At 40.1% G+C, this 25,471-nt stretch overlaps 1 protein-coding gene across 5 annotated transcripts in view; it reads right to left on the reverse strand.

Moving 5' to 3' along the window:
* Positions 1–21,022, reverse strand: part of LOC126175571 (telomeric repeat-binding factor 2-interacting protein 1-like) — a 200,572-nt gene extending 179,550 nt beyond the window's left edge. For 2 of the 5 annotated variants that reach the window (XM_049922465.1, XM_049922456.1), the window contains exon 1: positions 20,774–21,022. Coding sequence is in view for 4 of the 5 variants with exons in the window: in XM_049922456.1 (XP_049778413.1) it covers positions 20,774–20,926 (153 nt within the window). In the remaining variant the exon portion in view is untranslated. The remainder of the gene's footprint in view (positions 1–20,773) is intronic. The other 3 variants (XM_049922440.1, XM_049922431.1, XM_049922448.1) reach the window with 2 other exon arrangements.
* Between the last annotated feature and the right edge of the window lie 4,449 nt (positions 21,023–25,471).

A 25,471-nucleotide genomic window follows, 5' to 3' on the forward strand; every position in this document is an offset into this window, starting at 1 on the left:
AACATCCCTATGTTCACTGTTTCCGATGTGATAGTGAAGTGGAAACATGACGGGACACATACAGCACAAAGGCGTAAGGCCAACCTCATCTGTTGACTGCCAGAGACCACCAACATTTGAAGAGGGTCATAATGTGTAGTAGGCAGAAATCTATTCAGACCATCACACAGGAATTCCAAACTGCATCAGGATCCACTGCAAGTATTATGAAAGTTAGGCGGGAGGTGAGAAAACTTGAATTTCTTGATCAAGCAGCTGCTCATAAGCCACAGATCACACCAGTAAACACCAAACAAAGCCTCGTTTGGTGTAAGGAGTGTAAACATTGTGTGGAGTGACGATACACAATGTGGCGATCCGATGGCAGAGTGTGGGTATGGCAATACTCGGTGAATGTCACCTGACAGCATGTGTAGTGCCATCAGTAAAATTCAGAGGCGATGGTGTTATGGTGTGGTCATGTTTTTCATGGAGGGGGCTTGCACCCTTTGTTGTTTTGCATGACATTATCACAGCACAGGCTTACATTGATGTTTTAAGCACCTTCTTGCTTCCCACTGTTGAAGAGCAATTCGGGGATGGTGATTGCATCTTTAAACACGATTGAGCACCTCTTCATAATCACGGCCTGTAGTGGGGTGGTTACATGACAATAACACCCCTGTAATGGACTAGTCTGCACAGAGTCCTGACTTGAATCCTATAAAACACCTTCAGGATGTTTTGGAACGCAGATTTCATGCCACGCCTCACCATCCGACATCGATACCTCTCCTCAGTGCAGCACTCCATGACGAATGGGCTGCCACTCCCCAAGAAATCTTCCAGCACCTGATTGAATGTATGCTTGCGAGAGTGGAAGCTGTCATCAAGGCTAAGGGTGGACCAACAGCAGATTGAAATCCAGCATTACCGATGGTGGGTGCCACGAACTTATAACATTTTCAGCCAGGTGTCCGGATACTTTTGATCACATAGTGTATTTGATGATAAAGTGATATTATTATTTGAAAATAGCTTTCAGCATAAGCTAATCAGAAAGGGCATTAGACAGATATGTAAAAACCATGGATCACTACAGGGTCTAAAGTACCTTGTGAAAGAGAAAGGACAATGTATCAGTTGACAAGTAAAGATCCTGCAGTAGCTGCACATTACAAAAACTACTCCAAATTACTAGGAAAAGTTATTAAAAATCAAGGAATCTGCACAATATGTCAGAGATCAGTAATTCTGACAGCAAAATTAAGGCTACATGGAATGTAGTGAAACAACAGACAGGACAACCAGCTACAGATCAAGTTAATATCATTACTAAATTGAATGTAAGGGCTATAAATGATGTGTCACAGGTAGAAAGCATATTTAATATTCATTTCTTAAGTATAGTAGCAAATATAGGGACAAACAGTTCAAGAGAAAAATCACAGCAATATGATGAAAAGGCAACTCATAAAATTCAATCATATCAATATATCACTAAGTTCTCCTTCTGAAATTAAGAAAATTATACATTCTCTCAAAAATACAAGCTCATCTGGATTTGGTGGTATTAACAGTAGAGTACTAAAGGTTTGTCACCATATGTTTTTGAGAATAGCTTACAGGAGATGATATGGGATGTAATTTATATTAACCAAATGTTAACATAAAATTTGATTTATTCCAAGATAAATTCATACCATTATTTGAAAACAGCTTTCCACATAAGCCAATCAGAAAGGACACTAAACAGCACTGTAAAAAACCATGGATTACTACAGGGATTAAAGTATCGTGTGAAAAGAAATGAGAAATGTATTTTTTGGCAAGAATTAGTAGGGATCCTGCAGTAGTTGCACACTACAAAAACTAATCGAAATTACTAAGAAAGTTTGTTACAAAATCAAGAAACATGCACATCAGAAATCAGTCCTTCCGACAACAGACTTAAGGCTATATGGAATGTAGTGAAATGAGAGACAGGAAAACCAGCCACAGAACAAGACAACAACATTATTGAACTGAAAGGAAGGGTTACGAACGATGAGTCACAGGCAGCAAATGCATTTAATAATCATTTCTTAAACATAGTAGAAAGCATACGGACAAACAGTTCAAGAGCAAAATCACAGCAGTATGTTGAAAACTAACTTTCACAAAATTCAATCCTATGGATGTATCACCAATTTCTCTGTCTGAAATTAAGGAAATTATACATTCTCTCAAAAATAAATGCTTATCTGGTTTTGATGGTGTTTGCAATAGAGTACTAAAAATTTGTTCCCATGTAATAAGCACAGTATTATTTGAAATATTTAATGCATCACTAATTCACGGCATTTTTTCAGAGATACTGAAATATGCCATTGTTAAACCCCTCTTTAATAAAGATGATAAGAAAGGTGTCAATAACTACTGATCTGTTTCATCGCTGACATTTTCCAAAATTTTTGAGAAGGTGGCATATTCTCAAATAGAATGTCCCCTTAGCAACAACGGTATCCTCAACAAATGACAGTTTGGGTTTCAGAAGGACTGCTCTACTGAGAATGCCATTTACACATCAACTCACAACATTTTAGAAGCATTAAATAATAAAGTAGCACTGTTCAGTATTTTATGCAACTTGTCTAAGGCATATGACTGTGTGAATCACAGTATTCATCAAGATAAATTGATGTTTTATGGGATTCCCTCATTCCACATGGGAAAAATATATCTAAAAACAAAGATGATGTGACTTACCAAACGAAAGCGCTGGCAGGTTGATAGACACACAAACATACACATATGTTTGTGTTTGTTTGTGTGTCTATCAACCTGCCAGCACTTTAGTTTTATATATATATATATGTCAACTGCAGATATTGCTACTAACCTTGCATCAACATTCACTTGTATATTTTCTTTTGTTTTATATGTTAATGAAATATAATGAGACATACTTAATATGAAATTTGCTTGTTGTTTTTTCATGTGATGTTTGATATTACACAGTTGGTGAGTACCACTGAGCTCATTTTATATCATAGGTTAATCAGAGAGGCATAGCACCTTTCATTCACTTTCTCTACCTCCCCCACAACAGTTTTACGTATTGGGTAGGTGCATAAGTTTGTAGTGCTCTTCCATAAATTTAATAAACACAACAGATATACATAACAGGGACTTTAGTCATCAATAACATGTTCTACTTCACTATTTAGAATAGTCTGCCAACACTGGGGTAACTTTTTGATTCTGAAGTTGTAGAAATCGCATGGGTTTCATGCGAAGAAGTTGTCGAGGCATGTCCAGAGCACATATTCATCCAAAAAGAAAGTTCCTATTGTTTGCTAGAGAGTGGAAAATTGTGTCTGCAAGACATCTCAGTTGTCGACAATAAATGTCAGCAGTGATGGTTACACCTCGGGGAAGCAATTCGTAGTAAACCACACTGTCACTGTTCCACCAGACACATAACATTAGCTATTGTGGCACCATGCAGATCCTTGTATGGAAAGTTGCTGCTTTGTTTGGGCTCAACCATTCCTTTTCTTCCTTATATTAGTGTAAAGAAACCATTTCTCGTCACCAGTAATGATAAAGGAATAGGAATGGTCAGTGTTGTTCACGAGCCAATTGATGATGAGCAAGCAGAGATGCACATATGGCCACCCACTGATTTTTGTGATTTTGGTTAGAGCATGCCATACCCAGACACCAGATATTTGAACCTTCACCGTTGCATGCAAATGTTGCACAATGGTGGAACGATCACAGTTCATCACATTTGCCAGTTCTCGAGTACTCTGATGCGGATCACTGTGAATTAATGTGTTCAAACAGTCTTCATCAAACACTGAAGGTCTTCCTGGACATAAACAAGTCACTAATGTGATAAAAGTCCTCTTTAAAATGAGAAAACTTTTTTCTTGCCATGCTACATCCAATGGCACCATCCTCATACATGGGCAAGTGTTTCTGGCTGCCTCTGCTGCTGTCGCCCATATACTGAACTCAAACTGAAGAATATATTGAAAATGTTCCAAATTCTCCATTTGGCACACTATTTTCTAGCGTCCACAGCTCCAGTCACTATATCCAAATGACAATATGTAAATTCTAATAGCAACAGTAAACTACAAATAAATAAATAAATAAATAAACCCATAGCAACCAGAATACCAAAATGCAATACAAAAATGCTACGAGCTTAAGCACCAACCCAATAATTGGTGGATACTGTAGTGTTCAAGTTACCTACATGTATCAACTGAAGACAAGGATACCAATTTTTGGTTGTACTGTGCAGAATTTTTTAAGGAAGTTTGATTAACCTTTCTTTTTTTTTTTTTAATACTTGGCTGCTGGATTACAGTGCTGCGTTCCCACCCTAACTCCAGCTTCCAGCAGGTGTCTCATCAGTTACATACGGTTTTGTGTTCATGAGGGAGGGGAGGGGGAGACGTCATTTTTCTGAAACCAACATCTTGATCAACAGCCTAGAGGCAGAATCCATTTGCAGGCAACTTCTGGAATACTGTTCAATTACTGCAATGGTGAAATCTTGAGCAGCACTTGGTTGCATCTTAAGACATGTAACAGGAAGTATTATTTCGTTCAACAGGTAAAGTTGGTTCAGAAACAAAAAAATTGCAAATATATTTTTGCAGATTAAGTCAGTGAATTTACAGACAAACTAAGGAGTTATACTATCACCAAACAGATGCAAATGACCTCCCATTTGAGAGCATTTATTTGTGCGTAAATAACATGAACAGAATGATAAGGGTCATTATATATCTATTTCATAAAAATATTGGGTGACACAGAATAACAGGAATGTTTGAAATGAGTAGTGACAGCCATGGGCAGGTGTCAGCACTGTGGGTTCGTAACAGTTAGCGAGTAAACAGTCCACCCTTTCGGTAATTGTGAATCAGTGGAACAGACAACAGCATGCATTAGCCATAAAAATGTTTTGTAAAAACAGTGATAGGTAGCAGCACAGAGGGAGATTCAACATTTTTATAATTTAGGACGTCATGATGCCATTCCATCGAAACATGCGATAAAATGTTGGATTAATAACTTTGAAGAGACTGGATCTGCCATCAAGAAGAAACCAACAGGACGAGCAAGAAGTGTGCATTCTCCAGCGAACATTGATGTTGTACAGGAGTCTGTCTTACGGAGCCCGCAGCGTTTTATCCGTAAGCAAGCAGCATTGGTTGGAAAGTTCTGGGAGAGGGTTTGCAGAGTTCTGCATCTAGATTCAAAATTTCACCTTTACAAACTACAGAAGGTGGAACAACTGAAGGACAATGATTATTGGTTATTATTAAGATTCTGTCAACAAAAATAAACAATGATGATGAATTTCCAAACAAGTTGTGGATGTCACATGAGGCACATTTTAATCTCACAGGTTATGGGAATAAACAGAACTACTGTTACTGGGCAAACAAAAATCCTAATGACTTTCATGAGTGCTCTTTACACACTGGTAAATTGACAGTATGGTGTGGTGTTTCCTCACATGGACCGTATTTCTTCGCAAATGAACAGGAAAACACAGCAACTGTCCACGCCAATTGTTACATGGAAATGTTACGAACTTTTGTTACACCTGCACTGAACAACTTTGCAAATGTTCAAGAAGCCTGGTTTCAACAGGCTGGAGTGACATCATACACTGCATGGCAATCATTGGCATATGTGCAAGAACTGTTAGGAAACCACATGATCTTACGATTCGGTAACATTCCCTGGCACCCTAGGTCACCAGGTTTATCCGTTTGTGATTTTTTCTTGTGGGGCTACCTCAAGAGCAAAGTCTACATAACTCTACCAAGAACACTGGCAGAAGTAAAGCTGTGATGACCGGGCGTGAGTCATGCTTCAGTAGCTCAGATGGTAGAGCACTTGCCCGCGAAAGGCAAAGGTCCCGAGTTCGAGTCTCGGTCGGGCACACAGTTTTAATCTGCCAGGAAGTTTCAACCATGGATGAGTTAAAACAGAGAATTCAGGATGCAATTCACAGTACCCCAGCTGAGGTGTTACAGTGGTCAATGAGGAATCTCAACAGTAGATTTCATGAATGTATTCGTACAGGAGAATGGCATCTAAACGATGTAATTTAAAAAAAAATGATAAATGCCATCACTGTTTCGTAAATGGCAAAGTTGTAAGGTTTCAATTACTATGGATGCAATTTCTTTCCTTCATCACTTCTAGTTTCACTAGATTGTTGAAATGTTCCCGTTTTTCTGTTGCCACCCTGTATAATAGTTGTCTGGCCCAAAACTCAATAAATGATGAAGATTTTGATATGACAGGATGTTAATATCTAATTAACTACAAGAATTTTCTTTATAATAAACTTTTCTAATACGTAATGCTTCTTATCTTGATATTGTTTCAGCATATGTACTACATTAAGCAAATATCATAAAACTCTTCAATTTGTGTACAATTGCCACAGTGGAAAGTGGACAGAAACGGGTGTCAATTATTTTTAAAGCACAATAAAACATTCTACACATATCACTCCCAGAAAATTAAATGCTTGCTTCTAAACTGATATTTTGTCTTCTTCTCCTGTAGAGGCAGTGAGCTAAATGACTCGCAGGGCAACTAGTACAGGAATTCACTGAAGAGCCGTAATTCTGTCACTTGTAAAAAAAAAGAAAAAAAAACTGTTAATAAAATGTTTGAAACTGTTTGTTACCTTTTCACCTGGCCAAACATAAAAATGATAAGCATTGCATAACTACTGGAATTATCAGAGAAATTAAGTTGGCTATCCTACTACTGCTGTAACACTAATACAAGTAGTTCAATTGTTAAAATCAATGCTTGACTTCGGCTTTAAATAAGAAAAATCATAAATTTCAGCTCCACTTCGTCTAGTGAGTATCGACAGAAACTCTGCTTTTTGCCCTCCGTCACATGACTTACATGTTAGTTTCAAACCTGAACACAGCAGAGAGAGTAACATGCATGGTCTGTATTTATCTATTGTCTCAGAGTTGTTTGTACCTAACATTTATAGGCGGCATCATGGATCAAAGCTAATGCCCAGTGCCAAAGAGTTAACTATTTCCCAGTAAAAGGGTCTAAGCTACTGCGAGGACCTCCTGTACAAACTCAGTGCAGTGTGTCACAACAAAGCCTTTGAATTTATCAACTCTGCTAGAGTTTGTAATATAATGTACTATTACATTATATCAAGATTCACCGACTGAATAACACAATACACCCAATTAAGACACATCAAAACATCCTTGTAGATTTAATTTTTTGTATCTAATCTTTCAGTTTCTTTGTTTCTTCATAATATAACATTAGTGTCATTCAATTATGCTCATTTTTCTTTTATTTATACTCTCTCGTCTACAAATGAAATACCTGACCAAATCAAATAGGGACACACAAAAAACTGTTTTGTTAAAATAACATAATACACGAAATTTTCATAAAAACTTACTTTTTAAAAAATTACAGTTACTGGTAGAATGTTCATACTATTTAATATTTTAATTCTTGTGGGCAAATGTTGCTGTGCAAAGTAAATAAGAAGTACTGAAATAAGTTAAATGTGAAAAGTCTGATAATTTCATCCAAATGGGAAAATGTTGATGAAACATTGCCATTGTAATTTTTTTTAAATTTAAAATACCAAGTAAATCATGCTGTGAATCCTTTAGTGAAATTACTCAGAATCAAAAACTGTAATTACATCATCAGTCTTGACAAAAAGTAAACATTCTGTCGACTGGTCATGAATTTATAAAATCGAATGCAATGATGACCATGAGGGTAGGTCACTCAACGAATCTCAGTTCAGTCGTAGTACAGAATGAGTTTAGTTTATCTACTACAATGAGTTTTTAGGAACAAATGAACACTTTTTTCTATAAAGAAAGAAATTGATTTGTCACTAGATTATTTACTAACCAAAATTCTCAGCAGAATAGGACAGACTTGTCAGTACAATGGTTACGCATGTGTTAAAATAAAAGCAAATCGTTTTTTTTTTTTACTAATCTTAATTGAACTAATACTGTTGTATCTTGAACTCTATGAAAAGACACAGTTACAAGAAATCCATATGTTATTAGACAATGAAGTGACAGCACAGCAGTTATTAGGTCACAGGTGACAGCATACAGAGCGGGTACAAACTAGTAAAAGTAACTGAATTGGTAACATGTACAGACTGTGAGCTGAAGCATTTGCGCACAAAAGACCACTGGTTCTCAGCTGCAGGTTACCGAGACGCCACCGCTCTCTGTGGCCTCTGGCAGGGGCATGGAGCAGCCAAACAGCACACTACTCAAACTGCATAATGCGCGTAGCATTAGTGGCGGCAAAGGTGCAACATATGGGTAACTACATCCTTCCGTCCTTGAGGTGGAAAGTGACCAGATACCTGTTCCTCCGCAACATGCCGATGAGTGACACATCAATTGTGTCGAAAGTAGTTGTCCTGGCTGTGCACAGTTCTGGGGCTACATGGTCCCTTGAGCAGGAGTGCAGGAGGCAGTGGAAAGAAAGCACCCTTGTTCCTTCCTTCCCTTAAAGGAAATGCTGTTGGATGGCCCCTGCAGCCTGGAGACAGGGCCTGGGTGATGTCTGAGTCAACACTAGGTGCTACAAGCTGGGAAGCCATAGTATCTTGTGGGAGGGTAGGTGGTATTGGCAGGAAATGACAGTCGCCAGTGTCAGTGCAGGAGCTACCTGCATCAGAGTGGGAGGCACCCGCATCAATGTGGCAGGAACCTGCAATGGGACAGGAGTGTTTGGATCAATGTGTGAACTACCAGCTTCCGTGCAGGAGGCGCCCGCATAGAGTAAGAGGCACCTGTAGTCGGGAATGATGCACCCAAGTCAATGCAGGAGATGCCTGGAGGTGACCATGTTGGTGCAGGGCATCCCTGCTTCAGGGTAAAGGCACCCACGTCAGTGCAGGAGGTATCTGCATCTAGGTGGGAGGCGTCCACAACAGTGCCGAATGTGTTCAAAGGATGAACTGCATAATCGCAGTGTGGGTTGTACACCAGCAGGAAGGTTGGCAGGCACAGACTGAGTGGTATGCTACCCCAATGCACTGCAGTGCCAACGGATGCTATTGTAGGAGCAAAAATAAAAACATTGTACAAGGCAGCCCTTCGACAGACAAATGTACGACAGAACCGTAATAATCACTTCTAATGCAGTAGATGGGCAACAAACAATGTAAGGAAACTTGGAAGACCTCAAATGACCAACAACCAAAAGGGCCTAACAAAGGTTCAGCACATGTGATAAGGGTTCTGTTCCAAGGTGGCATAGGTGTCAGCCAAAGGAGAAAAAGCAGGGCATGGTGCTGAAAGTAGATTGCGGCAGGCTACGACCAAGAACTGTGATTTGCTGTGTAGTGCACATTAGCAGAAGGGATTTGATGGGAACCAACTATAGGGGGCCCAGCTACGCAAACGTTTGAGAACAAAGGAACAAAACAGCTGCTCCGGTGATCACATGCAGCTCTCTCATATTGTACAAAGCAAGATGGGCCAGATGGAAGAGCTACATGGTGTCCTTGTTCCTGTTGCCAATGGAGTTGTCCAGTGTGGCAAGATTTCCTGATTGGGACTGCGGTGGCTACCTCTTTGCCCGGCTGGATTACTGCTATGTGCTAATGAGTTCATTAACGGTGACAGACCCCCCCCCCCTCCCTCCCTATGACTTCTACTGGAGAAAGTGGAAAACAGGAAGAATCACATCCCTGAGCATGGAGCTGGCAGACTGCAGTACAAGAAAAAAGTTGGCTTGAGCGGCAATAAAATGTGTGTGCAATTGATGAATGACTGAAGCCAGTTCTGAAAAGGAGGCCAGTGAACGAAGAGAGGGAGGGTGGGTCCTGGAAAGGAGGCAAACAAACAAACAATGAACAGAGGTAGGTCATTCCGGAAAAGGAGGCTAACTAACAGAACAACATAGGGAGAGAAATTGTTCCTGAAGAGGAGACCAACGATCAGAACAACAAAGAAGGCCGCTGTTCCTAAAAAGGAGGCCATGACAAAAAGAAAGCATACCAGTGTCCGAGTCCATTACCTGAAATGCGATGAAATGCTGGCCATTGGTCAGAAGCTTGCCAAATCCAAAATCTGCCACAGTGGAGGTGAAGCTCTTAGTTATTAGGTCTGGGGTGGCAGCATACAGAACGAGTACAGACTAGTGATGGTTACAGACTATTGACGCATACAGGCTGCAGCTGGAGATGATGTGAGTCAATATAAAGTGCAATTGCCTGCCAGGGGCTGCTGGCTCTTGGCTGCAGGTGATTGAGGTATTGGACCATGATCAACAGCCTCTAGTGGGGGTACGGAGCAGCCCAGCGATGCACTACTTGAAATGTGTGATGTGCACCATGCTAGTGGCAGCAAAAGCGTACTAATATATGGGCTACTACTAATAATGTAAATAACTGCTAATCTCAGGAATGAGAATATGTGCAGGGATGCCAGAATTTGAATTCTGAACCCACGAACACAGTGTTGAATGAAGTATATGTACTGACAACTAGAGATCAAATTTTTCTGGGCTACGTATATTCTACGTGAATGAACAGAGTTGCCTCGGCATAGGTGTCTCGGTTATAGTAAACAAAAATAAATACAGTAAACATACTTTCATATTTTGGTGTCACTGACTATAAAGATTACCTTTAAAGTGACGACAGCATCACTTAGTTTTCAAACAATAAAAGCATTTCACTGATCTTCACTTCTAAAAAGGTAAAGGTGTCAATTTTTTCTGTGTTGGACAACGTATGAAATGTGTTTTGTTGAGTTAACTGACAATGTTTTCTATGTAAGCCACAAGCTGATGCTTGCCCACAGAGACTAGGACAAGTTTATATTTTGTGACATGTACAGATTTATGCTTCTTTAAATTCTGAGCCAATTGGCATCTTTTGTATCAAACAAATAGTGCATCTAGGACTGGAGACATTACAACACACAGAGAATGGGACCAAGTACAAAAAATTGGCAAGAGCCAATGATCGCTGAGTCATTAATATGTAACACAAGAAATTATACTTGTAACAATATTCTGAAAAGCAAAGTTGCCACTCACCATATAGCGGAGATGCTGAGTTGCAGATAGACTGCCACAAATACAGCTTTTGGCAAGTAAGGCTTTGTCAAAATTAGATATCAAACACACACAAACACAAACGTAACTCACACAAACATGACTGCAGTCTCAGGCAACTGAGGCCACACTGCAAGCAGCAGCACCAGTGCACGATGGGAGTGACGACTGGGTGGAGGTAAGGAGGAGGCTGGGGTGGGGAGGGGGGATTGTATGGTAGGGGTGGGGGACAGTGACGTGCTGTTAGGGAACATGCAGGGACGAGGTGGAAATAGGGTAGGGCAGCTATGTGCATTCAGGAGGTTAGGGAGGGCAACGGAGAGGTGGAGAGAAAAGGGGGGGGGGGGGGTATAGCAGAAAAGGAGAGAAGTAAAAAAGATTCAATGTGATGGAGGAATGTGGTCTGAGTAGTGCTGGAATGGGAACAGAGAAGGGGCTGGATGGCAGAGGACAATGACTAATGAAGGTTGAGGCCAGGAGGGTTATGGGAACATAGGATATATAGCACGGAAAGTTCCCACCTATGCAATTCAGAAAAGCTGGTGTTGCTGGGAAGGATCCATATGGCACAGGCAGTGAAGCAGTCACTGAAATGAAGGATGTCATGTTTGGTAGCGCACTCAGCAACAGGGTGGTCCACTTGCGTCTATGTGAGTCTGTATGTGTGTGTTGTCTAATGTTGACAACGGCCTTACTGGCTGAATGCTACATTTGTGACAGTCTTTTTGTTGTGCCTATCTGCGACTCAGCATCTCCACTATATGATGAGTGGCAACTTTCCTTTTCACAATATCGTTACTTTCCACCCTGGATTTTCCACTGTTTGAAATTATATTCATATCACTTTTCCATTAGGCACACCCAAAATTATTTCAAAGCCCATGGAAGATTCTCCTCCAAACTTATGAATTGCTATATTCCTGACAATAAGTGCTATGTCCATCTGCAAAGCTAAGTACTTCAATCATACATATTTCCTTCATAGACATTTTAGATAGCGATGGCCTTGCCAAGTGGTGACACCAGTTCCCATCAGATCATCAAAGTTAAGCGATCTGGGGCTTAATTAGTACCTGAATGGGTGACCGTATGGGTCTGCCGAGTGCTGTTTGAAAGCATGGTGTACTCAGACCTTTTGAGGCCAGCTGGGGAGCTGCTTGACTGAGAAGTAGCGGCACCAGTTAGAAAAACTGACAATGGCTAGAAGAGCAGTGTACTGACCACATTCAGTGACACATATTGGCTGGGGCTGACACAGTGGTCCATAGGTACTGTTGGGGCTTCTGAGGCCTGTTCAGAAGGAGTTTAGTTTTTAATTTTAGATATTTTGGATACCACATTAAATATTACGGGAACAAGAAATCCAGTTCATTACTTCTGAAAGAGCCAAAGAGAAACTGGAGCTCTCTGAAACTAGACTGGGTGTCCTAAGAAATATAGTTTCATTCCAGACAGGTTATTATATTTCAACTTAGAATATGTCTGGGAATTTTTTATGCTACAGACAGAGGTTTGCAATAACATGTGGCAGTTCTGAAGATCAATTCAGCTGATTTTTGTAGACGGATACAACACACGTATTTGTCCAATAGCAGCAAAAAGTATTACATTCTGTATCAAACTATAGTTAAGAGTGGAACTAATTCATTTGGATTTTTGGTTTAAAATATCATGAGGCATCTATGGGACCAATGTGTCCCATAAGTAAGAAAGCAAGGAAACAGTGGGTTTCTCCGAAAAATAGAAGCACCAGAGAGGATGTACGATAGACAGCAGAAAACTAAAATCAACGAGAAGTTTTATAGATTAAAAATTAACACTGCTGAAATAACAGAAAATCTGTTTCTGTTTCCAATAGATAAGTATGAAATAGTAAAAATAATAAAACTTTCAAAAGCTAAGAGTACCAATAGTATTTCTAATGTAATTAAAAAATTATACACTGAAGCACCAAAGAAACTGGTATAGGCATGCGTCTTCAAACACAGAGATATATAAACAGGCAGAATACAGCGCTGCGGTCGGCAACGCCTATATAAGACAACAAGTGTCGGCACAGTTGTTAGATCGGTTACAGCTGCTACAATGGCCGATTATCAAGATTTAGTGAGTTTCAGCATGGTGTTACAGTTTGCGCACAAATGTTGGGACACAGCATCTCCGAGGTAGCGATGAAGTGGGGATTTTCATGCATCACCATTCCACAAGTGTACCGTGAATATCATGAATCCGGTAAAACATCAAATCTCCAACATCACTGTGGCCAGAAAAAGATCCTGCAAGAATGGGACCAATAATGACTGAAGAGAACTGTTCAGTGTGACAGAAGTGCAACCCTTCCACAAAGTGCTGCAGGCTTCAATGGTGGGCCACCAACAAGTGTCAGCCTGTGAACCACCTAAAGAAACATCATCGATATCGGCTTTTGGAACCGAAGACCCACTCGTGTACCCTTGATTACTGCACGACACCAAGGTTTGCTCCTCACCTGGGCCCGTCAACACCGACATTGGACTGTTGATGATTGGGAACATGTTGCCTGGTCAGACGAGTCTCGTTTCAACTTGTATCGAGCGGATGGACATGTACGGGTATGGAGACAACCTCATGAATCCATGGACTCTGCATGTCAGCAGGGGACTGTTCAAGCTGGTGGAGGATCTGTAATGGTGTGGGACGTGTGCAGTTGAAATGATATGGGACCCCTGATACTTCTAAATGACTCTGTGAGGTGACACATGCGTAAGCATCCTGTCTGATCACCTGCATCCATTCATGTCCATTGTGCATTCCGATTGACTTGGGCAATTACAGCAGGACAATGCAACACCCCAAAAGTCCAGAATTGCTACAGAGTGGCTTCAGGAAGACTCTTCCGAGTCTGAACACTTCTGCTGACCACCAAACTCCCCAGACATGAACATTATTGAGCTTATCTGGGGTGCCTTACAACATGCTGTTCAGAAGAGATCTCCACCCCTCATACTCTCATAGATTTGTGGACAGCCCTGCATAATTAATGATGTCAGTTACCTCCAGTACTAGTTCAGACATTAGTCAAGTGCATGCCATGTCATGTTGTAGCACTTCTGCATTCTCACGGGGACCCTATACGATTTTAGGCAGGTGTACCAATTTCTTTGGCTCTTCCGTGTAAATGTTATACAGTAGGACCATTTACTTTATTAATAAAAGTAACTCTGGAAGAAGATATTTTTCCTGAATGCTTAAAAAGAGTAAAGTAAGTTCATTATAGAAGGAAGGTAACAAAACAGACACCTCATGATGATGATGATGTTTGGTTTGTGGGGCGCTCAACTGCGTGGTTATCAGCGCCCGTACAATTATCCAATCTTTGCTCAGTCCAATTTCGCCACTTTCCTGGATGATGATGAAATGATGAGGACAACACAAACACCCAGTCATCTCGAGGCAGGTGAAAATCCCTGACCCCGCCGGGAATCGAACCCGGGACCCCGGGCTCGGGAAGCGAGAACGCTACCGCGAGACCACGAGCGGCGGACACAGACACCTCAATTACAGTTCCATACTGGCTCCAGCTGCCAGAGACTGTGGTCGTGTGTGTGTGTGTGTGTAAAAGTTATCTATTTTTGACAAAGACCTTGCTGGTCAAAAGCTAACTTTCCAACAGCCTTTTGGTGTGCCTTTCTGTGACTCAGAATCTTCACTATATGGTGAGTAGCAACTATCCTTTTCATTATATTGTTTAATTCCATAACTAGAACTTCTGTCTTGTCAAAAATATTGGAAATAGTAATAAAAAACAGTTTAGTTAAGCTAATAGGCATACAGAACAGCCTAAGTGAGGCAAAGTATAGTTTTAGGAAACGTGTCATCTAAGACAGCAGTTGCTAACTTTGTATCAATCATTTCAAAGAGTTAGATAAAAAAGTGAAAGTTTGTGATTTGTTTCTTGACTTTTCTAAAGCTCTTGATTGTGTACGTCATGAGACATGTGTGTAGCAACTTTACCATTATGGTGTAAGAGAAAAGTAAGCCAATCCTGTATAATTTTTGTGAAACAAAGATTACAGTGTCCTGAAACAAAATATTGTACATCAGCAGAGAAGGGGGAAGAAGGTTGCTGCATATGGCTTACGACAACAATGGACATGAGGTTGAATGGTCAGGACTTTTGAGTGGGCATCTAGGGCTGCCATTAAATGACAGAATGAAAATTATGTAAAATAAAGTAAATATATTTTGGTGTACAGAATACAAAGGGTGTGCTTAGGGAGGAAGTTACCAGGTTTAGGCCAGTCTAGGATGATAAGTGGGCAACGGAAGGGGAAACGGTTCATGTTAAGTTATGCTGGCAGCCGGTAGTAGAATGCAGAGCCAAGAAAAACTTCTGTTCTGCCTGAGGTCTGGATCACAAAAGAGCAAAGCAACTGTCTTGTGCACTGCAGAATCCTCCAGCATCCACACACGTGATATGTATCCCACACATGCTATTGGCTAAAACCGATGGCATGAATTTGCTAACAGTTTCAGAGCGCTCAAGGTTTCTCTTGTCAGCAGCTTTAACTAAAGAGAACTACCTTGGTTCTGAAAGGCAGGCAGCTTGTGTCATGCAGACACAACCGAAGTTGCTCTGCGAGAAAACTTGCAAAGATTTGACCGAGGTATTTGAAATAATTTTTTTAAACCAGTTCCCTAAATAATTCTCGCCTGGCTGCAACCCTGTGCAATATAAAATCCAATACCTGTCTTAGACCCCTTTAAGTAGAGAACAGAGTTCAGTATCTGGACCATTTATTTTCATCCTTTACATAAAAGACCTAAATGTTGTTGGAGGAGTTATGCTGACTATACTTGTCTTATTACTTGCTGTTACATCATTAATGAACTTCAAACACAACTCTCTCTGAGCATTGAAAAGGCAAATAAATATTTCTATAGCAACAATATGTTTATAAATGGAAGCAAAACAATGTAATTGCAGGTACATGCCACCAGAGTAGTTCACACTGATAGCTTTAGACTTTATGTTGGAAATTCAGCCCAAAAGATACAGATTCCTGGATGTGGTACAGGACAGATACATGACTTGGAAAAATCACACAAATAAGATTTAAGAGGCTTGCTCAGGATAGATTAGCATGCAGAGCTGCATCAGATCAGTCTTCAGACTGAAGACCACAACAACGACAAGATTTACTCAAACTTAGGCTGTAACACACTATTCATTATGAGGAAAATACCTAGTACTATAAATGAAGACATTTTATTAAAAATGTACTAAGGCCCCATATACCCATATGTAGCTTACTGCATTCTGGTCTGCTGTTGTACGAGAAACAGTAACATGGGCCAAAGTCAGAAGAAAGTCCAGTGAACATGGGTCCTAAAATGCATACCTTAAGAGCTATGAGTACGTTTTCAGCTTCACTACTGTGAAATACATCTCTTCTACTGCAAGCTCTTTGCTATTACAAACAACCTGTAGAATGCAGTAAAGAAATGAGAACACATTCTGTTACTGTGAAGTGGCATAGCTTCTAATGCAATCTGTTTGCTATTATAAATGACCTGCACTTCTGAGTCATCGCTAGAGGAGATGCTCAATATGGTGTACATTCATAGTAAGCCACACTTCTGGAAGATGTCTTAAGTAACCATGCACCCTCCGGAAAACTCCATGTTGGTCACAGAGGTGGTGGCAGCCATTGTTAACACATTCCTCTAGTGTCTGAAGTCAGAAATGGAGCTTGCATACATCAAATATTTTATTTTCCCCCACAAACAAACACTCAAGGGATTATGGTTGGAGAAACAAGCTGACCAATGTACTGGACAACCTTAGGCAATCCTTCGCCCACTGAATTTTTGTAAAAGGTGTTCTGTGACATTTTAGAGAAAATGGGCTCATGTTCCAAATGCATTCACTGCATCTCCAGCCACTGTTAAAATGGTACCATCTCTAGTAGGACAGGTAACTTACTCGATAGGAAGTGAAGATACCTTGAACCAGTCAACCTGTTTGGCAATATGGGTGCTATTTGGCTATCGGCAATAATTCTTGCCCATATATTAACTGAAAATCGGTACTGATGCCTTGCTTCTTCAGCTACTGGTAAGTGCAAAGTTAAAACTACAATGTAAAAGCACTTCACAAGCTTGTCAAACACAAAATGATTCCATTAGAAGTAACATGTATGCTGCACTTGCACACAACTGTGGAAATGGTTTACAGTTACAACACTAACAGATGTTTACTGCATACTGTACCCATGAACAATAACAGAGGGCTGTGTCGTCATTTGTTTACTGAATTCTGTAGGTTGTTAGTAATAGCAAAGAGCTTGCCGCAGATGAGATGTGTTTCACAGCAGCTAAGATGAGGAAGTGTTCATACCACTTAAGATATCCATTTTAGAACTTGTGTATACTGATCATTTTCGTTTTGTTTTGGTCCATACTATCACCTCACAAAGCATGGATAACTTACTTTTAACACAGTGTATATAAGGCCATTCTTTTCTTAAAGCATCAACGTTTACTCAATTTCAGCCGAAAAATACATGATTACAAGACTAGGAACAGAAATAATGTTAACATGGAAAATAAGTACCCACAAGTGCAAGATATTATTATTTTATATTTATTTATTTTTTACAATAAGCTTCCCCACAACATAAAAATATGAAGTGGTGCCACATTCAAAAATAAATTACAGCTGCACTTGTTTCTTCTTCTCCTTTTTCTGGAGGTACTTCTTCAGAGAACAATCATCACTGCCAATGGGAGAAGAAAGGTAGTTACAATATGACATCAAGTGGTGCTGTGATAAGTTCCATTTTGTTATTAGCTGTGATGAGGGGCTTCCTACTATTGCCACTGATATTACCACATCAAATGTAATACACATTGGTGTGGGCAGCAGGTTTTCATGAAATAGTGGCTGGTAGTGAACAGTGGTTCCTGCCAGTAGTTTTCACATCTCAGTCAACCATCCAGATTATGTCTTTCCATTGTTTTCCTAATCGTTGAGGCAAATGCTGGGATGGTTTCTTTGACGAGACTTCGTTTCCACACACCCCTAGCATGTGGTTTTTCATACATGTTGTATTTCACAATTCCTACTACAGGCTTCTAGGGACTATAGAGGGGACTTAGTAGATCAAATCTTGATAAGGAACCCATGTTCAGAGATGTATCATCTGAATATAAAATACGTTCGAAGATCGGATCACTCTCAAATACCGCTTCATGGTATGCACACAAACTGAGAAGAGAGTACCAGTGTCAGTCCCCTGATGCAATGTGCCCTCTGTTTAAAATCACTATTCCAGCAATTTGCTCACTTGTCATTCCGTCTTTAAGGGCAACCAAGACAACACACAATGGCAGTGTGCACATTTGAAGAGCACACAGAGATGTTTATAATTTATGGTGAAGCTGAACATAATGTATAAATGATGTTTTCTTGATTGTCTGAGTCCATCACATACCATTTGCATATTTGCATCTGCGTACAACAACAGCTGTGAGAAACTGGTACATTCGCAACTGGGGGGGGGGGGGGGGGGGGGTTGACAGTGGTGCTCCACTGATAGGCTGTGCTCTCAACTTTAAAGAAGACACCCATCACTATGTGATGACAACGAGCACCTGAAACATTGCCCATGCAATGGATGTGCCCCATGTGAGTATTTGGCACGTTCTGCATATGCATCGAATTCACCCTCACCACTGACATGAATGCATTGACTGGCAGATTTTCTGCTATGAGTCAATTTCTGTTAGCAGTTTCTGCATCATGCCTGAGTTTCCATTCTACATTCTTTTTACAGATAAAGCTCATTTCACCAAGGAGGCTGATAATTGTTGAAACAGCCACACCCAGGATGACAAAACACCTCATGCCACAAATTCAAGTGAATTTCAGTAACGTTTCAGTATCAATGTATCAGCCAGTATCATTGATGGTCATCTTACTGGGTCGTACATTCTTCTGTAGCACTAACAGGTCCCTTATACCTGACACTCCTATTGAAGGTTCTGGTGGAGTTATTGGAAGATTTGCCACCATCACTCCATCAGCAAATGATGTTCCAACATGAGGGCACATGTGCACATTTTGCACCTGGCATTCTTGAACATCTGAAGTAAATGTACAGTGAAAGGTGGACAGCTTGAGCTGGACCAACTCCCTGTCCATCATGATTGTCAGATTTAACTCTCTCAATTTTTTTCTTATGGGGCAGTATGAAGAGTTGTGTATAAGACTCCTGTATAGTTGGAATTTGATCTCCTTGCACGAGTTCTGGCAGGAATAGATATTATTTGGCACACAACAGAGTTTGTGGACCATGGTTATGTAAGCATGCATCACCGATACACCTTGCAACATGAACAGTGTGGTCACCAGGTGGATCAGCTGCTGTAAAGCACACAGGTCTCCACCATGAAGCTGGCAATTTGAAAGTGATCTTGTCATCAAACTTATTTTATTTCTGGACAAGGTCACTTAGCAAAACTTTAACCACTAAGCCTCTTCTACAAGCACTGTGGTAGAAATTGTGAAACAGCCTGTATATGCAAATATTTTTCTTTGTACAACTATAATTTTCTTTACATAATTTATAAGCAATTACATCTTCTATAATGTATTTCCTGGCTTGTATCACACTGTTGTCGAAATGTTCAATGGCCATATAAACAAATAAAAAGAAGCAGGAACATTTGGAAGACTAATTTAACTTTCTTTTAACACTAATTTTTGTACCACTGACAGCCTCAAAATATGACTGAACAGTGTTCAAATTTTATGAGAAGCCATGAGATAGGATTTGTTTATGGTAGTGCCTCACAACTTCCAGAATTGCTCTCCTGATCATAAAAATTGTTTTGACTGTAATTTTCAGACTTTTGGCACTTAATTTTGTAGCTACTGAGTAACAGGTTCTGTTTCTTAATAAACATACCACATTTTTTGTGTACTACAGTGAGAGGATGGGCTGCTCTCTACCACATGAACTTTTTTAGGTTACAATACTACAAATTTCTGGGCAAAATAATGATAATGAAATGAGTAAAGGTAGCCATTTACCAAACTGTGGAGAGAGCGAGTGGTGAATAAGCTCATAAATTAGATCCGTAACACAGATTTGCAAACATTAGTTCATCTGAGCACAGAGACACACACATTGTATACCTGAATTAGAAAGAAAGTTCATAAACTGCGATACCATGAACCATCACTTCTTTATGTGCTCATCTACCACTCAATGCCTCCATAATTGCAATAGGGAGATACTGTAGTGAACTATCACTTCATCCTTACACCACGCAGATATCCCTCAAAATGTGGCAGCTTAAGCTTGATTAGTATCAAACTTTTGATCCTTACATTTATGATAGCAGACATCATGTTAACATCTACATTCAGCAAGAACGTGGTCTCTACATAAATACGTTGTATCACAGACGGTAAACTTGCGTATATAACATAATTTGTTATACTACGTCCTACAGTATTTATGTTTGGTGAAGTTAGGTGTATGCAAGAACGTATTTTAACACTATAGCTGGATTCCAAACGGACAGTACAAATGTTCAGTGTATGGCAATCATCAAATTGCAAATAAATATCATATTACGACTAATGCGGTTTCACTACGAATGTGACATGTCATATCACCTGGATCATTTGGGCGATGATTTTGTTTTCATCATTTTCCTCCAAGACGAAAACCATGGGAAAGGTCCCAACAGTAAAGAGAGTAGTGCTGCACGTAATTTCAAACATTTCGGTGTCACTATTACAAAACGTTGATACAGTGTCAGCTGTCATGCATTATCATTTCATTACCCATGCACTGCACCTCATTCTCCCGCGCTCAAAACATAACATAAACAACAACAATACAGAGAGCTTCATAAATGCGAAGACACATCACAACGTCGCATCACAAACGTACGTCCATATATATCGAAAACTTGTACATGTAACCACAGTCTAACATAATAACCCTCACCACAGCTCGAACAGCTAACTAGCATACACCCCGTTTACATGGAGCTCCCAGAACCGGATTTCGTAAACCGATTTTCCAATTCTGGGTGCTCATGTAAGCACTTCAAAATCGATTCTGGAAATCCGCTTACCGCTTATGGTTGCCGGTTTTCCAATTCCACAATCGGTTTTCGTTCCCATGTAAAAGCAACCGGGTTTGAAACGTGCTTGGGCTGTCAAGTTTCGTCTTGTTTTTAAAAATTTTCGGCTAATATGGAAGGAATGGCCTTCTGTACAGCGAAAGATAAGTAGAGCTATTAGACTGAAGCTGTTCATACCTCTTCTAATTAAAGAGAAATAGCGATCGTGCTGACTAAATCATGAACTATAACAGCGTTTTCCAGGCGACATGTAAAAACGACAGCGAAAAACGGTTTTCGAAATTCTGTTTCCGTCTTTAGGAAGATGTGTCACACGTAAACATTGTGATAGATTGTTCTGTTCAACTAGCCTGTGGACAAATAGTACTGGTGTAATTATCAGACACTTTAAATGCCATTTCACTTACTCGTCTCATGTAGCTTCTCCTACCATATTCCCAGCAACTTCATCAACTAAAGCAACAGCAAAATATTCTCATTTAGTGAAACTTATTCGACAGCGCAGGTCTCGACTCGTTTGCATGTGTACGTGATTAGAGAGCGCTATATCAAAATAAAATGACTTTTTCTTCATCTGTGTAAGTGAATCAGTACTAAAGCGGCAGAAATGTTCTTAAATCTTATGAAAGGAATCTAAATGCAGGCTTCAGCTATTCCTTTTAATACCGATTACAGTTAAATGAACACAGCATTTGTGGAAACGCAAAGTATTCCAGCAGCATTGTAGTGTGGAATATGAACTTACTGTATTTAAAATTACTGCAAAATTGTCAGTATATTAAAGGGATTTTGATTTCGTGACATATCATCGGGCACCCACCACATTACACATACACTTCCACTGAAGTGAGTTTTCACTGCTCATTGTGTCACATCCGGTACACAAATTTTGCACTTGTGCACTTTTGACACCCCTCTAAGTTTGGTGCCCCAACTGGCCACTTGTGTCGCTTGAACCTTGAACCAGTTCAGCTCCTCTCGAAGGTTTCAGGCGCTGCCATCGCACCTATGTAACGAGAACACTATCACAGCCCCAGAAGTCAATGGTTTTTACTCCTCATGATGATGGCAGAGGCAGTGTCGAAACCTCAAGTACTTTATTCAAAGCGATGCGGCTTATAAACAGATAAGATTATATTCTGAACTCAAGAATATTCAGTCAGGTCCTGTTAGCATTTACTGTATGCCGTTCCATTCAGTTGATTGTTGCTATGTGCAAGATGGTGCTACAATGGATGTTTGGGGAGGGGTTTGGGGGCATACTGGAGGATTATCAATTTGATGGGTCGACCCACCATTGCAATGTTGACTGTATGAACGAATGATGGGTTGGAATATCATATTGTAGTACAGTACGACCTTTTAATGTCCTTGGTAGTGAAGAGAGGTGTCTGACATCTATCTGTGGATGACGCTAACCCAGAACATGACAGGCTCACTTTCTTGTTGAACCCATGGGACCGAAAACCTGAGACATTCATTGGTACCTGGCGGCCTCCAGACTCTTCTATGATGATCATCAGGCATCAGACGAATATAGCCAATCTCAGTGGAGAGAATCCAACAGCGTTGATCCAGCTTCTATTTCAGGTTCTATGATTCACCTTCTTTGCCGACCACAGAATTTGGAAGGTTTGTCCTGTTAGTGCTAAGGGACGACTAAAAGCCATACTGATCGTCTGTAGACTTTTCTGTGTTGTCTGAATCGGCGTAGCCATTCTAGTTGCCTCTAAAATGGCAATGAATAGTTATGTAGCATTTTCCTTGGGGTACCTATGAACCTTAATTTGCAGATATCGGTCACTGGTTGTTGTCTTGTTGTTTTTGTTGTCCATGGGCGAACAGTATGAGGCAAATCTTCAGTATTTTGTGTGTTACTAATGCCTGAACGTTGTAATGACGAGTTTCTATGGTGTATGCGCATTTGGCAGACAATGCCCATGCTGCAATACTTCAATACGCACATGGTTAAACCTGAAATGGCCTAGCAAGGCTCGCTGAGAGAGTATACAGTGTATATAAACTACATTTTCTCCTACGACTGGAGCCATGGCACACTCTACTGGACTAAGAATGCAGGTATTGTCAATTCATAGTGTGCAGCGGGTACAATATTTCAGTATATAGCCAGACGATGGTGACATGTGAGTGCCGAAAGTTTGTGTCTACTTTACACTGTAAACCGACAATACACCCGTGAATTGTTTGATTATCTAGTAAACTGGGAGAAATGGAGAATCACATGGTCAGCATTGATTACCGATAAATGTTTCGTTTTATACCATGAAACATCGTCGAACTTAGGGTTTTCTTGTCTGTTTATTTTTTAATGGGAATGTGTTTATTTGCATGCATATTTACAAGAATTTCTATGTTGGTGCTAGCGAAAGGACTCAGTCAAATTTTTCGTTTTGTTTCCACATTCCTTCCACTTGAATCCAGAATCCCAAAATAATGTATAGTCTTCCTAATGTATCAGTAGATCATGAAAACTCGTTACTTCTCATTATTACTATGAAGATCATTGGTGCATTAGAAGCTCTGTACTTGACTCACAAGAGCGACACAACAATTGGATTTTTGTAATTTCTTATTTATTTATGGTACATGAAGCTCAAAACTCAAATTTCAGTTTCCCAAAGCAGTTCAATGCAACCCTGAAGAATTCTTAAGAGTGTTGACACTGAAGTTTACTGTCCATGTTTAATAGGCTAGAATAAGATAAGTTTTCTGGCAAACAGTGTGGTTCTCTGGCAGAGTGGTCAAATGCCATTTGAGAAGCCTAGTATCTATTTCCCATGGATTCAAATTTTTAAACAAAGGTGTCTTTTCGATGAGCATTTCTTTGAATATGCAAAGAAAAAGTCGGTAGTATTCAGGACTGTTTTTGAATATAAAGTACGTCAAATGTATGCTAATTAAAACATCTAATTGTCATTTGTATGAAAAATACACATCGTCTTATTTCTAAATACGTAAGTAAAGCACAGCAGGCACCAACTTGAAGACTATTTTGAACAGCATAGTGCTTTACTACACATCCTCATGTTTGAGGTGGTATGCATTGCCCTTCTCTGAGCTTTAAACTTACTTACCCAGCCAGTTATAGGCGGACCTACAGTTTTAACATACCTTGTAAACCATAGTAAAACTCTACCATTTTCACATCAACAGACATTGTCAGAGGTGAAAGTAGTGATAAGTGACAGATAAAAATCCTAGGATTTTGTTATTTCAGGTGAAATTACACTATTTTTAGTCAGTGCTTCATTTTATTTCATTAGCTTTTGAACTAGTTTTTATTATTTCCATAGGCTTCCATCGCTATGAACTGTCTTCTCTTTCTTGCGGTCTTAATAGATCGCAGAGGCACAAGAAATAGTCTGTGAATTAAGTACTGTTCTTTGCCAAAGCAAACCAACAACGAAACAAAACCGGAAACAACATAGATTTAAAAAACTAGTAAATACAGCCCTTCAATAAAATAAAATCCGAGATCATCAACGATGAATAAGGAAATCCAATACAGAAAAACCAAGTAAGGACTAAGGCAGTATTTTCCGGACGGACAATAACACGGGCCACTGGTAGCTGTGAGGCAGAAAGTAAGGTTGGTTGGGTTGTTTTGGGGGGAGGAGACCAGGCAGTGAGGTCATCGGTCTCATCGGATTAGGGAAGAACGGGAAAGGAAGTCGGCCGTGCCCTTTCAAAGGAACCATCCCGGCATTTGCCTGGAGCGATTTAGGGAAATCACGGAAAACCTAAATTAGGATGGTCGAACGCGGGATTGAACGGTCGTCCTCCCGAACGCGAGTCCAGTGTGCTAACCACCGCGCCACCTCGCTCGGTAGAAAGTAATACGTGTTTTCCTTCCACCACTGATGCTGTTCATTTACAGTACCTAGTGATCCCATTCTGTACCTTGAGAGAGCCGGCTTGGGGTACAGGGACCACGGAAAGCTAAACATACTTTCTCTACACACGGTCTATAAAGCGCAGTATTGAATGTAGAATGTTTTTGATCAAGATCAAATTATCACTTTTCTTGCTTCACCTACGTCCTCTGTACTTTCGTTTTGTTTTGACACGTCCCATTTCACGAAGTTCCACATCGTCGACTTACGTTTGTCGATACGTTAGCATTAAACAGTAGAAGTATCTGTCTTGCTTTTTCTTTGTTCCAGTGTTATACGTAGGTTTGTCTTTGCTGCTCAAAGTCTGG

The sequence above is a fragment of the Schistocerca cancellata genome, chromosome 1 (genome assembly GCF_023864275.1).
Source record: "Schistocerca cancellata isolate TAMUIC-IGC-003103 chromosome 1, iqSchCanc2.1, whole genome shotgun sequence".
NCBI lineage: Eukaryota > Metazoa > Arthropoda > Insecta > Orthoptera > Acrididae > Schistocerca > Schistocerca cancellata.